Source organism: Anneissia japonica, unplaced genomic scaffold (assembly GCF_011630105.1).
Source record: "Anneissia japonica isolate Jap-2015-1 unplaced genomic scaffold, ASM1163010v1 scaffold1005_len2656397_cov198, whole genome shotgun sequence".
NCBI lineage: Eukaryota > Metazoa > Echinodermata > Crinoidea > Comatulida > Comatulidae > Anneissia > Anneissia japonica.
The window spans coordinates 1,784,298-1,802,592 of record NW_022683792.1 but is presented as its reverse complement, the minus strand read 5'-3'; the positions used below and the strand labels follow the sequence as shown (position 1 = coordinate 1,802,592).

The following is an 18,295-nucleotide window of genomic DNA, read 5'->3' as shown; positions in this document are numbered from 1 at the left end:
ATTGTGTATACGATAACAAAATATTTTAACAAATCAAATCATGGAAAAAACGATAAAATCGTTGCTACTACTACGATTTTAATGTTTTTCCATGATTACGACGTCATCTGATTTGCTTTGTCAAAATATGTTGTTATCGCATAACTGATAAATCGTTATCAAATCGTTCTAGCGTAAAAACTTCTCTTATTTCTTTTATTTTCTATATGAACAATTGCTTTTTAGCTTTTTTTTTTATCGTTATCGTTGAAGTATAAACAGGCCTTTAGCACTCCATGAAAAAAAAAATACAACGTCTTTAATTTAAAAAAATAAAAATAAAAACAATCAGTGAGTGATTAATTTTTGCAACTTTGTGTAATGCGCGACGAGTTTTATGCATATTCATTAACTTCCCGTTCTACGGATGGATTTCGTAGTCTATTGTAAAGTTCATACGAGGATTTGCTTAAAATCCCAAGTACTGTGTAGGCCAGTTTTTGTAAACATGAACGAAGGACGATGGCAGAAAGTGGAGTAGAAGTTATTTATCAAGTAAGTTAAGTTTGTGAACAACATATATTTTCTTCATTATTAGTGTTTTGTTAATAATGAGAATATATGATCTTAATAGAAAGTATGAAATATAACTTAACATCCACGTAGTTATGAGTCAGGCCTAGCCAGGCTGGCCTACAAAGTGGTTCTGCACGACCTCGATCGAATCGAAGCAGTGATTCGCTGCAGTTGTGGGAGGTATGGGCGAGGCTTAGTCTTCAGACCAGTGGCAGAAATATTCTGAGTGGATAGTCATTCGAAAATTATGGTATTAACAAACAATTATGCCAGTTGACATTAAGCAACAACTTTATTGGTGCTTCAACATATTTAAGTAAGATTGTCTGGGCTTGCTTGATATTAAACAAGCAAAGAAGTCTCTTTGTTCATATGATTCATGCTGTATGTTACATAATACTTCCTGTCTCGGCTTCACCTTACATTGTGATTTTAAAATATTCTATTTTTTTTAAACCACACAAATCAAGCAAATTACTGTTGGCTAGGACTTTTGACAATAGTTTCAGCATGATTTAGTGTCATATAGTGTATTTACAAGTGAAATAACAGTGTTTCCTTGATTCAAGACTTATTTTTTTATTAATAAAATATTAATGGGTTTTTTTTAGCTTTAGGCCAAATAAAAATAATTGTTTGTTTCATGTCCAGGAATATTTTTTGGTGGGTTATTTACTATTTGCTTTTTACTATCCTATACGGTAGGCCAATACTAGTGGTAAACAGGCTGGTAAATTTTAAAAATAAGTTTTTTAAAATAAAAGAAGTAAAACGAATCTTTGTAATGTATTTCTGCCATTTATATTCCCACCTCTTCTTACAGTAGGCTTAACATCATTTTTTCAGATAGTCATTATTTTTATTGTCAATGGAAAAGTTTTTTTTAGAAAAATAGCTAAAGAGTAAATTTATTCATGAGACTCCAAAATTTGATGAGTGGGGTACGTGAAACTAGCTATTAATTTTATTTGGCATTGTAGATCACAATTTATGCCTAGTTTTTGCAATTAAGAGAGGGTTTTTAATTGATAATAATTCAGAAATGGGTATATGAGCATAGGTCTGCAGTACAGTAGAAGTGAAAGTGAATGGTCTTTAAGTACATAAAACAAAAGTGTGATTCAACAGGCAGTACATCAATTCTAGACCATTTACAAGCTCATTCTTCTAAGAATCTCTGAATTTATGGAATGTTCTCCCTGGGTATTTTCCCTCAAGACCTAGTGACAATTAGTCTGTACTAGAATTGTGGTTCACAAGTATCAGTTCAAATAACATCCACTCTTGTAAACCAGTAATTATCGCTAGTGTTTGTCTTTTAGAAGTGAAACTGTAAGGTACAAGATAAAATTGAAACCATGTAGTTTTTTTTTTAATTAAACAATCAATCATAACTGCCATTGTCTGCTATGACAGGGGCCTTTGAAAAAAGGCACACCCTTAGATGAGAATGGCAAAGCAAAGAAGAGCTTTCTAAAAAGGTCATCAGGTTGGAAAGACAGATACTTTTTGCTGTACTTGAAGGAAGATGAAGAACAAAACAGTTATGCATTCTTAGCCTGTCATGAAAAGAAACCACAGAATAATACAGATGAACCAAAGGGTAAGTATATTCTGACGTTGACCAAAACGATCACAGAATTTCAATGGAAGGCAAAAAGATCCAATTAGATTTTGATGCTTTGAATTGATAAATAACTATAAGAACATGCCTTTCCAAAAATATGAAAGAACTGTACATGGATTAAAACATGCATGAAACAGATTGTTTTAAAAATGCAAAAACTAGTGTGTAAATTATCATTGATGCACAGGTTAAAGTAGAGACAGGCATACATACATACAGTAAACACCGATATCCCCAATTTCCCAATATACAAATAAATTGTCAAAAACATGTTAAATTTTAGGATACAAATGTTGTTTTGAAAGAGTTTCAAAGAAGCCATTTCTTTTACGATTGACGACTTGTAAGTGATTCCATAGGTTTGACTTAGACGGCCAGTGGCTGCTTGCTACAACATCATGACCTGCCACTCTACTAATTATATAAATAACTAATCAGTATAATTTATCAATTATTTATACTTGCACATTTTAATATTTTGTACATAAATAGTATTTTAAAATTTGTCTAGGTCTCCTTAAACTTTGGCCCCATTATCGGGTCGATAAAAAGTTTGACCCAAAAGGCAAGCAGCATATTTTTGAGGTGAAAACTCCTGAGACTACGTACCGCTTGATGGCCGAGAGCCAGGCTACTATGGACCTCTGGGTGTTCCACTTACAGATTCAGACAAAACTAAGACATGATTTTCCAGGTAAATTGGTTTATATATTTCAGATTTAATAAAGTTCAAAATATATAATCATGATGGCTTGCATTTCATGCGTCATTCACATTCTTTTGAATTTGTTTAATTCTGTCTTGTACCTCGATAAACTACTAATTTAAATTTTAAAATAGCATTTTCAATTTGTCTAGGTCTCCTTAAACTTTGACCCTATTATCGGGTCAATAAAATGTTTGACCCAAGACGCAAGCAGCATATATTTAAGGTGAAAACTCCTGAGACTACATATCGCTTGATTGCTGAGAGCCAGGCTACTATAGAACCATCATGATTGAATATATATTTAATTGACCATTACATTGTCTGGTAATCAAAGTACTGTAAATGTACACAGTATAACCTGCAGAAACTGGTTTTTGTAAAATTCTAATTGGGAGATGGTAACTTATATAATCTTATAAATTAGTTATCATATTTAACTTCAATTTTAGTTTTTCCTTATATTTAACCACATACTTTACATTATATCTTTATAGTGGTAATTATTACAACAATATTTGAGTACTTTAAAGGGGCAAATCAAAATTTGTTGATGTTTCTTGCAAAGCAGCTAGTGTGATGGTTGCACCCCACAGTATTGCATGTCTTTTCCAATCAATAAAGAAAGAGAGTATTATGAGCAATTTGACATGTGAGCCCAGGGCTCCGGTTTTGACTTTACCTCCTTAATTTATCTACCTGAACTCATTTTGTATATCTCTGACTGTCTTCAAGTCTCGGCTCAAATCCGATTTATTCTCTTTATTTTTATTCTGAACTTGATTCTTGGTCTTGATTCTTCCTTTTTTGAGTATACAGACAATTGTGTATGTGTATCAAAGTGTCTTCTGTTATTGCTAACTGGATACAGTAAACAATGATTTGCATGTTATAACATTTTCGTATGTTTTTATTTTTTTCCTCCATTTAGGGGATACATTTGAAGTGAGACCAGCTGATTCAGATGAAATGAGAAGGATTGGAGCAAAGAGTTCATATTGTTTGGTGAATATATCTAAATGGGGAATCACATTGGCATTGAAGGTAACAATCGAATTTGAGATAGAGAAACAAACATTAGACCAGGTCTAGAAAAGGTGCACATCGGACTATCAGAAGAATACAAACTCAATTCAATATGTATTAGCAATCAGGGGCTACAAAAGAGTGCCCATTTAAAACATACAAGTGTTTGGGCTGCTTGTTAAAAAAATATATTTTTTGTCAAAAAAACTCCACCCTAGATTTTTTCGCTCAATTTTTGGTCGGTTGGGGTTGGGCAATACAATTTTGTTTTTTGCCTAAATTCATGTAAATTATTTTAAAAAATACAAGAATGAAGAATTACTTTTTCCCCAGAAAACAAAATCTGTCATTTCGCAATGGCCTCTAAAATGTGTTCGTGGATTTGAGAGTTCAGATGATGGCAAGTTCAAGTTCGATGCAGGGCGCAATTCACCTATGGGTCAAGGAAAATACCTGTTTAACACAAAACCTGGAGAAGATAACAAGATGTTTGATCTTTTAGATGAGTATACCACAGCAGCTGCACAAGCTGAGAAGGTAAGATTTATGTGATAAATACATGTGATATGACATCATTTGCCCATGTATGTGATGTGACATCATGATGCTCATGTACAGGGGCGGATTTAGCGGAGGCTGGGCTGGACTGGCCCAGATTTTGTTGAAGCAAAAATGGGGAAAAAAGAAAAGAAAGAAAAAGAAAAAAATTGATCGCCCAAAGTGCCTCAAGGTTATATTCAGGCATCTGGAACACCAAATTTTTGCGGGGAAATTCCCCCAGACCCCTAGGGTGTTGTTATCTCGATCAGCTCCACTTTTGTCCCCCCTTTCTTCCCTCCCCCCACTTTCGGCCCTCCCTTTCAGACATCTCCGCCCCTGATGTATGTGATATCACATCATGATGCCCATGTATGTGATATGACATAATAATGGCCATACAGTATATGTGATATGTCATCATGATGTCCATGTATGTGATGTCATCATGATGCCCATGTATTGTATGTGATATGACATCGTCATGCCAATGTACGCGATATGACATGATCATGCCCATGTCAGTGATATGACATCATCATGCCCTATATGTTGTATGACATGATCATGCCCATGTCAGAGATATGACATCATCATGCCCTGAATGTGTCATCATCATGCCCATTTATGTGATATGACATCATCATGCCCATTTATGTGATATGACATCATCATGCCCATTTATGTGATATGACATCATCATGCCCATTTATGTGATATGACATCATCATGCCCATTTATGTGATATGACATCATCATGCCCATTTATGTGATATGACATCATCATGCCCATTTATGTGATATGACATCATCATGCCCATTTATGTGATATGACATCATCATGCCCATTTATGTGATATGACATCATCATGCCCATTTATGTGATATGACATCATCATGCCCATTTATGTGATATGACATCATCATGCCCATTTATGTGATATGACATCATCATGCCCATTTATGTGATATGACATCATCATGCCCATTTATGTGATATGACATCATCATGCCCATTTATGTGATATGACATCATCATGCCCATTTATGTGATATGACATCATCATGCCCATTTATGTGATATGACATCATCATGCCCATTTATGTGATATGACATCATCATGCCCATTTATGTGATATGACATCATCATGCCCATTTATGTGATATGACATCATCATGCCCATTTATGTGATATGACATCATCATGCCCATTTATGTGATATGACATCATCATGCCCATTTATGTGATATGACATCATCATGCCCATTTATGTGATATGACATCATCATGCCCATTTATGTGATATGACATCATCATGCCCATTTATGTGATATGACATCATCATGCCCATTTATGCTGAATGTGTCATCATCATGCCCATTTATGTGATATGACATCATCATGCCCATTTATGTGATATGACATCATCATGCCCATTTATGTGATATGACATCATCATGCCCATTTATGTGATATGACATCATTATGGCCATGTATTTGATGTGACATCATCATGTCCATATATAGGCAATTCAGACAATATTAATTATTATCTTGATATGTGGATAAAGCCTTTGGTTAAGAGCTGAAACACATATTATTACTATCATTTTTTTTCTTATATTTTTTTTTCAAATGTAGTCTCTAGTAGTTACTCTTTAGCAGTTTTTTTTGGTGAAAATATGTAAAACAAATTATCAACTCCAGGCCCCAGCTCTTCCAACGAATAAAATCATGTGAGGGCACCCATGATGTTTAGCGCATGTAACATGTAGCAAAGAATAGCAGGTGGTTGTACCACCCAGATTGTGAAAGGTTCAATCACAGAAACATTTGCTTTCGCTTTCTGAACAATCATAATGACTTCCTGTACTTTTTTTAGTTTATCAGAAGTAAATTTGCTGGCTTTTTGTGCAAGGTTCATTGACCTGTAAACAAATATGTTATGAATTCTACCACGATATGAGATAAACAAACACTAACCTACTGTAAACATAAGATCAGTGTTGTACATAATAATACGGTTTCAAAGTTATATTAAGCAAAGTTTTGAGCTTTCGATGGTGGCATAATGGTAGTGGTGTGTAATTGCTTTTCTTCATTGAGAAACATGTATCTCAGTACATCTAATAAATATGTGTTCAGACCAAATGGTTTGCATTTGATTCACGTCCTGCCTGGTTATACCCATTTTTATCCCTGGTAAAGAGAGAGAGAGAGAGAAAGATAAACTAAAATCACCAGCCTTGTACTTAAGTTGATACTCATGACTTTTCAACTGACCATGAACTTACCACAGTGCCACTTCCACAATAGTAGGACCAGCTTAAATGTTTAATAAACTGTATATCTACAATTTATTTTTTATTTTATTTGGTAAAAACGGTACAGTAGGTTTATATCCCATTAATTTATTCCTCTGTTACATTAAAGGGGATTCAAAATTAATATTTTTTCTGGAAACTGTTTCATTTATTCATATTTTAAAATTAAATTTTAACTTTACAACACTTTTTCATTACCCTCCAGTTGTCACCATTTTTGTAGAGAGCATTTGACTCATTCATGAATCTGTTATTAGGTGCAGCTGTATACTGTAATATATTTAAGGTGCTTCTATATTTGAACCAGAACATCTCTTTACATTTGGTCAATCCAGGATACATAAAAAAATAAAAACAAGGATATATTTGAAAACTCCTTTAACAGTACCACCATATAATAATGGAAATGGTTAAAGATCAAAACAATAGATAAGAAAAAATTGTAGTGCAAATATAGGTTACAGAGTTTACCTGGTAGTTTCTGAGGACATGCTCCCTTCATGACATTTCCTTTCATACAGTACTGTACTTGCCCATGAGCATATTTCGCAAGGTAATCACTAGCAAAAACAAATTAATTTAAGTTTAATTACTTTCATTAAAATCTCAATTTTACCATTTACCATTACAATTGAGAAAACATCTTCATTTTAAGGCAGAGGTATGTGGAAAATTATGTTCACTATGAGACTTACTTTACTTTTGTATCTACTGTGTAGTTGGTTAGTCCAATACGAAAGTAGGCTTCTGTGGTCCATGATTACCGTAGAACAGTATGGATTGAGTAGATCTCTACTTTCTGAGCCGCCAATATCAAATTACGTATGTCATCTCTTTTTATCTTACTTTTTGCCATGTTCTCTACTATTTTTTTTCTTGATGATTTTTGGTTCTCTACTATTTTTTTCTTGATGATTTTTGGATCCTAAATGTTTCATTTGCCATAGCAAGTAGCTTTATTACATTGTTGCAGTGCTTACTACATCTGTTTATATCAATAATGCTGAAATTGTATTCACTTTCATACATAGATATTTTATAAAGAGGATGCTTATTGAATGGCAAGGTCATAAGGTTAATATTCCTACAGACTTCCTTCCCTTTCTTGACCATGTGATGTCAACATGACACTGTTATTGAGATTATGCACTTAGTGTACAGCCTCAACCACCTAACAGAAACAGAGATTCCAAGTTAGACAAATTTGCAGGCATGAGACTTTTTAAGTTCTGCCATTAGGGAGGGATATTGGACTCGTTCCCTACTCCCCCTACCCCTGCGTATTAAGGATCTGCATTTTTTTGACTTGAGCCACACCAGAAGCAGTCATATCCCTGTTCACATGAACCGTTTCACGCTGGCATGAGCTGGCAGTGTGTACGCGTCCTTGATCATATCCAACATCGCTTTATAAAAACAACATATATTCACAGTGTTGTGCAGCTAGTTGCTATACATGATATTAGCATGATATTTTAAGTATTGGAGATGGAGAATTTTCTGTAAGAAGAGGGCTACAAAGGTCACAAATAGTTTACATAATTGTATAATACTGTATAAGGCATGCGTGAGATTTTGGGCCTTAAGCTTGAAAGTATGAGCCCGACCCCAAATTTGTAAGTGTCATGCCGAATGCATGAGACTTGGTAGGTCGGTAGACAATGAGTCTACTACTGGGAGGGAGGTGGGCTAAGTGTATTGTTGTGTCTGTTTTAGCTTCAATTATATTATTTAAAGTTCATTATACATACTTTATTAAGTATTTTAATATATATTGCAGTGCTTAAACAATAATATTTAAATTCATCTTTGGCATTTCCACTTCTGTAGATTGCTAGTCCACAAAATGGCCCACCTCAGCCTCCTTCTGATGAAGAAGTTGCGACACAGTATCAGTCACTACGGCTTGCTACCTTTGGTCTTCTACCTCAGAGAAAAATCTCAGGTAAATGAACATCTCAGCACCTTGTACTAAAGAATCTCTTGAAAATGTTATAATTTATTTTAAAGCAGTACTATATTTTAGTACTATGTATGTACATTTCCTGGATCATTATACTTACTTTACATAATCCTCATTCCAGTGGGACATATTAGGCCACTACAGTATGAGTTCTTTCTATTAAAATGTGCATTATTATTATCCTGAAATAATTATAGTTGTATTTTATATAGTGCCCTCTGTTTAGTTTGTTTTTGTGAGATGTCTTTTTTGAAAACATCCTCTTGGGCATGTGCCATCTTCCTTTTGATTTTGTTTTTTATTCTTTTTATCTCAGTTAATAATAAATGCTTTTGTTTACTGTAACTTGTCTAGCAATTGGAAGAAAATAAATGTCTGATTGAATTAAATTGAATAGTTTGATAGTTTAAAGCAATTAGTGGCGGACTGTCAAGGCAAGCAAGTTATGCAGTGCATACCGTGGCTAAAACAAATAAGAAAATATAGTAGTACAGTTTCTGCATTCGATTTAGCATTTCTTAGCCACAATCTTCTATATACAGTGAACCTTAATTTTTCGAGTGAATTGCTGTAGTTTATTGGAAAAGCAAAGTTTTTCAATGTTTGGGCTACTTTGGTATCCAGGATAAGTCACATTCGGGCCTATCGCATCATACTCTCAGCTGCTTCAAATTTCCGCGTGGCTGGTTTTCAATATCAACCAATCACATATTCAGTAAATCAATGGAAGTCAGAGCATACCCTACAACACTTAAATTTGCTATTGTGACGACCGTGTGGTGGCGTCAGAATAGCCAATTTAACACCGGAATGGAAGCAGTGCTTCCAAGAGTATGTGCGCATACTCTTCTTTTCGGAACTTAGGACCTTCACTATCTACATGCCTAATCTCAATGATTAAAGTTTAAATAAATTTGCATGCATACAACCGGTATGGAGGAAACTTTGAATTATTATTATTTGAATTGAGATATGTTAAAATAGAGGAATAGGAATTATTTTGAAAAGAAGATACTACAACCATGCCAGTATTAAAAATAACATACATTTGTATTTTGGCTATTATAGCGCAATCTGATCCTGCATAGTAGTAGGCTTACAAACTTTTCCTATACCAGCAGGCCCTAGCATCAGTGGCGTAGGGGTCTTGAAAAGGAAGGGAGCTGATGTGGTGAGAAGGTAAAGTGGGGATCTGTGATTAGGTGAGAGGGGGATAACTCGCAAAATAATGTGATTTGAGGTGATTTTTAACTACTTGAGCATGATTTTGTGTATATATATATAGTGTTACTATTCCAAACACTATCACTAAAGTGACATTGCCAACATAGTTGTATTTTTAACTATAATTAACAACTAATTTTTTACAAAAATTTACAGGTCCTGCTGTGGCAACATCATGTATTTCAATACCAGGATCTCAAAAAATGAATTATGATAGACTTCAACGAAAACAATGTAAGCTCAATATTACAATATATTACATGTTTACTTACTTGTTTTAGTAGACACGCTCAAAACAAAATGCTTGAGTTTCTCCTGCATTGACTTTGACAAAGATTATTTTCCCTTCTAATCCCAGCATTATGGGCTCAAATCCTGTACAGGAATTTTCACAACTAAAAACACTTTCATTTCCTAAGCTAAAACTATGTTCAGGCTACATTTGTGCAAATACAATTTGCAACAGCCTGTCTCTCCCAATGAATATTTTGCACAAATTGATGTATGGTCGCAGACCAGATTATAGATGTAATGTATGAGAGTACTGTATATTTGTTTTTGCATATTCAATGTAAGCAATCATCGTTCAGTCTGTTGTTTTAATATGCAGGATTGAAAAAAGGGAGAAACCCCACGACCTTGGGACACCCCTACTGTACCTTTAGCGCCACTGCTGCCAAATTGGTGTTCTACCTATACTTTGGACTCCTTTTGGTTTTTCCTAGTAATAGATGCCTTAAATAATAAGGCCATAAAAGTAAGTTGGTATTGTTCTCTTCTTGTGACACATGACTTTATTTCTATTTGCAGCTTACGGTCCAGAAAATGAAGTTCCTGTTATATCCCGTAATAGCTCAGCACATCGAATGTCAGGTCACCGTAATCTAAGTGAGCCAATTGAAGGAACACCTCCCCCTCTTCCTCCGCCCCGTGATGGCTCACTTCCCCACGATGAAATTCAAATACCTTCTAAAGTTGTCCGACCTAAAGACTTCAGGCGATTTAAGAGTGAACCAGGTCACATGTATGAACCAGAACCTCATGAACTATCCAGCCCACTAAAGGATTACCCAGATGCTATTATTAGGGGACGCCCTTCAAGTAACCATATAGAGATGAACCACTATCAAACCCCACCCCCTGTCCACTACATGTCTCCTCGGAACTCAATTTTCTCACAACGAAGCTCCATTACATCCGATCACAGTTCAGTATTTTCTGATCGGCGGGAAAGCTTTCCGATGCAAGGTGCAGTTGGTGGTCATCTGGCCTATACAACTATGGGTATGCCACGCAGTGTTAGTGCTTCATCAATGAAAGCGTACTATGAAGCTATGGCAATTGCGAAAAATGCTGCAATATTGCAACAGGTCAGCACTCCAAGCCCATATGAAAACGCCCTCACTGGAAGCTATGAGAATGCACCACTTATTAGCCCAGGTTTCTATTTTTCACCTGCCCATCCACATAGTAATCAAGGGTTCCTGCTTTCCCCTGTCTCACCACAATTCATGGGTGTGATACCAGTTGCTGTACCAAAAGAAGAACATGAGGATGATTTGAAAGGAGCTGTAGGTGGCGTCCCTGTTAGCGAGTCTCCAATACCTAAGTCTCTGTCCGAGACTCAATTCACAGCATTTTCGAAAGAGCGTTTAAAACGACAAGTTAGTGTTCCCTATGCAAGTGTAAACCGGGATAAGAAGACTGATGCAGAATTAGGTTACTTGGATATGAAAGTAGGAATGCAGTCGATGGCCATTAAAAGATCACCATCCCTAGATGCACTACTGGACACCATATCAACTTCTAGTTCATGGCAAGATGAATCTGCCCTGATAGGCTCACTAGATCTTGCCAACTCCTGCTCCCCTGTAGCATCAATAGGTACACCATCTTGGGTTGGATCCAGAAAACTCCCTCTTCCACCAGAACTGCTAGATGGCCATCCAAATGCTTATACAGAAATGGACAGATCCACTGTTAAGAAGATCGTTAGTAGCAACGGTAAAGCCACAGGTAAAAACAAAGCAGTTAGTTCCCGTCTCTCGAGTTTAGCATATGAAGATATAGAGGACTTTAAAAAGTTGAGACCGCAAAAAACTTTCACCGTCTATTCAAGCAATCCCACGACCTATGAAGATATTGAAAACTTACAACTGAAAACTGATGAAAGTGGATATCTCTATTCAGATTTTCAGAGAGACAGCAATTTAAAAAAAATGAAAAGAACTCAGTCAAACCCAGATCTTTTGAAAGCAGCACCACAGGATGATTATTGTGAGGTGTTAAATACAGCTGCACCTGCAAAAGGCATTGCTGTGACACAAGACAAGAAAAATCTTAAGAAATCACGATCTATTCCAAACTTGTTTGGAAATTTTACTCAAAAAACCAGCTTTGCAATTGGGGTAAAGCCGGCAAGTCATTTTTCAACCCCTGGGAACTCCATTGCCACAAACTTTCAAAAGAAAAAATCTGACAAAAAACCTGAAAAGAAACCAAAACCAAAAAAATTAACGCCTATAGAGAAAAACATTGTTAGTGCTAGGTCATCTGTTGAGATTGCAGCTGGTATCTCTACCTCGAGTAAAACCAAATCTTTCAGTAAACATGGTGGCTTGAGAAATATGCAAAGAAGTGTATCGCTGACATCAACTGGAGAGGACCAAGGTGTGAACCAGGCCAATACTAACTCAACTGCAATTCTCAGTAATCGCCCACTGCCAGGGACTCCAAACAGCAACCCACAAGAATCTGGTAGCGCAATACAAACGAGACCACTCCCACATTTACCAGGTAACACCTTACAACCAGATGACCAAGATTGGGTGTGAATTTTGTTTTAACCCTTGTTTTGTAGTTTTTGTTTTTCAAAATGTATTTCTATCTGCGCTTTCATTGACATGTGGATGGTTGGATTGACTCGTTTCTATATCTTCTTGTACCAAACTTAATCACATTAAATTCTGATGGTTGCATCCACTACTACTGATTACAGTGTAACTAGATAAGTTTAGTTTTAAACACATTCATGGTGCTCTTGCAGTAATGATTGTCTTACTGTTGTTATTGTATTCACATTAATTAGTAAATTTTGTCGTTGTTGTTGATTTTTACACATTTACACTTTTCATAAACAATAATTATATTTTTTTGTAAGTAATGTTATGGCTCACCATGGGCTTTTATGTCAGTCATTTTTTGTTTGCATTTTCAATGTACAGTACAACCATTTCAGATATCTCATATTTCTTATCTACTGTATTTACTGTACAGTACATGGTGATAGTTTGTCATCAAAAAAAGTTTATAATTTTTAAATAGAATGTATTACTATGGACGGTAGATAGCCTCTGTGGTATTACTATTGTAATTCCAACACAAAAAGCGTTTCGCTGTAGCAACCGATAGTCAAATTTCCATCAGTATACACAGGCAATTATAACCACTTGTCCGTGTTGGTGTTCAACACCAAACAATTACAATTTCTAATTAAACCATCAGCAAACCTAATTATTGAGCTTATCTGTATAAAGGGCTTATAAACTGTACTGTTTTTAAGTCCTTACCGTATGCACTTCATATTGCCAAGGGATATCATAATACTTTACACTATATACACTTGAATAATTGATATATAAGTCAGATGCGTGCCGTGTTCACAAGGTTATCATCATAACTGAGCTATGACATCAAATATATCGCTCAAAGAGTGAAAATTTAGAAGGAAGAAGTGTTTGAACGATCTGAAAGCTCTAGATATAAATGACAATGTGTTTTATCGTAACTAATTGAACCACACAGAGCTCAGAATGTTTACATTTCAGCAGGAATAGGCCTATGTATATAAGGATGAAAGAGGACTTTCATAAATTATGACCTGAACACATCTAATAGGCCTACCAAATATACATTTTTTATTACCGTATTTCATACTCTTGCTGATATAGCCAGTGTGTTGTATTGCTAGCTTATACTGCCATAATAGGATGTTGCAATTCAAAAGGCTATTGATGTTGAGTGATAGATTTCCATGGTTGAACAAAGCATTTAAACCGTCTACCGTGGTTAAAATTGACACACATTCCTATATGTGTGCTATTGGTTGATTTCAGTAATATTGACTTAAGTGATGAGTTTAAAAACGACTAACACGATTGAGAAATTGTATAGATACTTTTATGATCGACCCATTTCGAAGTTTGTAGGTCTATTTTGAGCATTACTATAATGTCTAAATGTGTACCAATAGTTTGGTGTTGTGTATTACTGCCTGCATTCAATATTCGAGGTCATTGAATTTGTTGTACACTATTTAAGTATGACACATGAGTACAATTCTGCCAGGTGTAGTTTATTCACAATCACATTTTACAAGAATATTTTGCATTATACAGTAACCTATTTTAATTGTATTTAATGAAAAAAAACTTTGTATTTGCCTGCACGTAAGTTTGCACTATGAATATCATGTTACTACGGTAAAATATTTAAATGTATACCATATTGATTCTTCATGAATGACAATGGATATATGAATATTATACATAGACGACTACTGTAAGTAGAATTTTATGAGCATTTAATTGTTCTGGTAATGTTTAATAAGATGAATGACACATATTTTTAAAATTGTAAATAACTATTAATGAATATTTAAGAGTGTGAATATAAGAGATTATGATACCTAAATAGTGTTGTCATGTTATTTACTCAACTTGCAATCTTATACTGTACTGTACTTTAAAACGAAAAAGTGACGCGTTACGAAACGCGACACTTTTGACTTGCACCGTTTCCATATGGAAAACATACCATTGAGGTCACCTGTATTTAAATAACATAATTTTTAATTAAACTATATTTTTATATGTTTTAACTATATACACGAGTTTTCTGTCCGAAACTCAGCGTACTGTTTATGTTACATCCAACTATGTCAACCTTGTTCGTTTTTGTTTTTAATAAAACCTTCGAATTTAATTATGTGTAGCCTTTCTCTAATTATGTATTAAATAATATATTTTCCTAATTAAAATTAATTACTGTTTGATTGTTGGTAGATTGACTTTTTCAGTCGAGGGAATTAACTACAAGTGACCGAATAATGAATCATCCACAACAGGATGAAACAGTGTCAGTACTCAATCATGATAGTGATAGATGTAAATGGGCTTCATGTACAATAAAGATGCTGTCTCAAAATTCTTAATAAAATCCCCGAGATAATTTTCTGTGTCGAAATAATAGGCATGAAGAATAGTATTTCATATTGGAATTGCTTATTTTGTATATTAAGGTTTAGTTTTTAATTGAAAATTAGAATGAGAAAAATATTTCGTTGCCATCAACATGCGCACAATGAAATAAAAGTGTTTGTGAATAACATTGGACCAAATGATGCATATTGCTTACCAATGGTACTGCATTTTCTAGGTTTAGACAAAAAAAAATATTTTGAAAATTAATTGATTTTATCGCAAAATTACATCCTAACTATTTTCGAGTCTTCTGTTCAATGAGGATCAGCTCGTAGATGCCTAACACTTTAAAAGTTCATCATTCGCTCTAAAATATACCGTATCGCATACTCAGCATGTTCTGTTTGTGTTATAGATGAGAAGTAATTAACCTCAGTTTCAAAATTAGCAAAAGATTTTCCTTGATCCTTAGCACATGTTGTGTATGCTTTGTTTATGGTAATCATTTTTTAAGCGAGAAGCATTTTTTTGGCTGGGCCCTTATGGGCCTCGTAGGGCCACAGTAGTAGGCCTACAAACATAACGGAATGGATACATTTCCCCTTTCCTCATCTTACAAGAGAGATGTCAGTACATCAAAAACAAAGTCCGATTTTTGTATATAGTGGGCAGTGGGCAAAATAGCCAGGAGTAACTAGTACTAGTATAAATACTTCGTAAGTTTTGTCACGCATTCGAGTCGCCTCGAACAATGTGGGACCACCATAGTAATACAATAATTCTGTATTCCCGTGAAAGTGTCCAGTTGAAATCAGCTTTTACCCCTGAAAACAGCTAAATTGAGTATAATTAAAACGAAGTAGCAAAACAAAATTACATAATTTTGTATAAATAGCAGAAATTGAAATATTGAATTTTAATGTAGATCTTGAGTAGCTCAACAAATTGCATGTTATTTAATTATTCATCCGCTTAAGTATGTGTACGTGCTCATTATTCTTCTGTTGGCGTAGATATATTCACAAACGTATCTCTTTTTACACCTCCAATATGTTATAATATACACCAATTCATTATAACCAATGAAATTGATGCTTTCCACATAAAACATTACATATAATTAAATAAGGTTTTTGGCACCAATTATTGAAGCGTCTTCGTCTTGGGCCTAGATAATGCTAGTTCTACCACCACCCAACACAAGATCAAGTAACTTGGATCATTTTCATTATGCCACTGATGGACTTGGCAGAGTACAATGATTGTGCTAGAAACTGTCCAGTTCTGGCTAAAGCAACATACTATCCACCAAGTGTGTAGACACGATAAGAAGTCCCTAAAAAATTCAGTAATGGGATTTTTTATGAAACCATTGGTACAAGTCTACTCGCTTTGATGATGTTTAGTCACATATTAGACTTGATGAAACTATATAATTTTTAAGGATTTTCAAAATCTTAAGTTGGGGCTGAAAGAAGAAGTAATTTGTTAAGTCAATTGCACGCTGATTAAAAAAATGAACAGATTTATGTTAAAAGTTATTGGGATCTTATTAATCTTAAAGTATAAAGACAAAGTGTTATTGTTTAATTTGTTTTAATATTTATTAACATCTTAATTGCAACCTTACGGTGTCAGTTATTACAATAATGAAACAGTTGTATTTCTACTTGATGCAATTTAATGAATAAATTTGAAATATGTATACATGTGTCTAACTGACAGGCATGTTCTATCTTTCTATCTTGCCTCCATAAGAGCTGCAGCTCAAGTCGATCAATTAATAATTTAAAAAAAAAAAGGATACGTATGCTTACATGTTATCGTCGAAAAGCTCAACTTTGATTTTTCTTACAATTGTAGGCCTAGATTATATACTGTAGCTTTTTGCGTGATGCAATCTAATAAATATCATTACCAGGGGCGGATCCGACACATTTGTGAGAGGGACACAATAGGTAGTTCACATCAACCTCAGCCCTACAGTGTGCAATTTTAAGAGTAAGCCTTCTAGACACTCGGAAATGGCACTCTCAGAGGGTGAAAATGCTTTTTCAAAGCAGTGTTCCTCGACGAAATTATTGATATCAGAGACATATTATTCTGTTATGTATCAACAAAGCCCTTTTGGATCCGGGTGCTATACAGCGAGGACCCGATGGGTATGGGCACCGAAGGGGCCCCTAAAAGTCGGTGGCCCTGCGGACCAAAGCACAAGAGCGCATATGCGTTTCGCCACTGAGCATAGATAGCTGTTCTAGCTGAGTACAGTGTTCCGTAATAATGGCTAAAAAAACTCTGTCTTACAGGTCTCCGTCTTTTTGGCTTTTTTACATCCTGGATTATGAAATCGTTGGAAAAGGGGACGTCGGGGATAAGGCGATGTGATGTGCACTGAACTTATGGGTACACTTCCTTTTTTCACTCTTTCCTTCCTTACTCTTCTCAATTTTTTTTCTCCCTCTTTTTTTTCGGCGGGATTGACAGAAGGGGGGGGGGGGGGGGGGGTGGAACACGGGTCCCCGCTGGATCCACCCCTGGTTACATGTAGAAATATATCAGTCTTCTAATGCTTTGATGACGAATTCACCAAACACTAAGTGTTATAACAATTTTGAATGTTGTGAAGCGTTGTGGCTAAGTTACAGTGGCGGATCCAGGGGAGGGGGCGGGGTTTCAAGAGGTTCTGACGAACCCACCTCTGTAATGAAACGTAACAAAATACAACTGGGTCCTAGATTAAAAGCATGCTAACCTACCTAGGCATAGGTTGGAAGATCAGACAAACTATGCTATCACAACTAGTTTTCAATTAATTAAATTATACACACTGTTTTTGGTTCGCCGTCGATGTACGAAAGTGAGTTCTTCAGGCCTGTCTGTTCATTGACCAGAAAGACTACATAACTACTCCATGTTGTTGGAATATAATAACATATTGCCTGTCTTTGATTTTTCCCTCTATGATAGGCCTTAAGAATAAGATAAAATTACCTGAATTTTTTCAAGAGGGGGAAAACCTTGAATTTTGAAGAACTTAAGGGTAATTAAAAGACTCCTCAGAAGTCGGGGAAGTTCATTTCCCGAGGAATCAAAATTTTTTTCGGGGGAGGCCCCCCCCCCCCCCCCC

At 35.2% G+C, this 18,295-nt stretch overlaps 1 protein-coding gene across 1 annotated transcript; it reads left to right on the top strand.

Moving 5' to 3' along the window:
- The first annotated feature begins 427 nt into the window (after positions 1–427).
- Positions 428–14,947, top strand: LOC117102208. The gene is made up of 8 exons (XM_033242442.1): positions 428–534; positions 1,972–2,158; positions 2,694–2,876; positions 3,820–3,932; positions 4,248–4,451; positions 8,608–8,722; positions 10,121–10,198; positions 10,775–14,947. The coding sequence occupies exons 1-8, from the start codon at positions 502–504 to the stop codon at positions 12,796–12,798; spliced, it is 2,937 nt and encodes a 978-aa protein (XP_033098333.1). The 5' UTR covers positions 428–501; the 3' UTR covers positions 12,799–14,947.
- Positions 14,948–18,295: the final 3,348 nt, after the last annotated feature.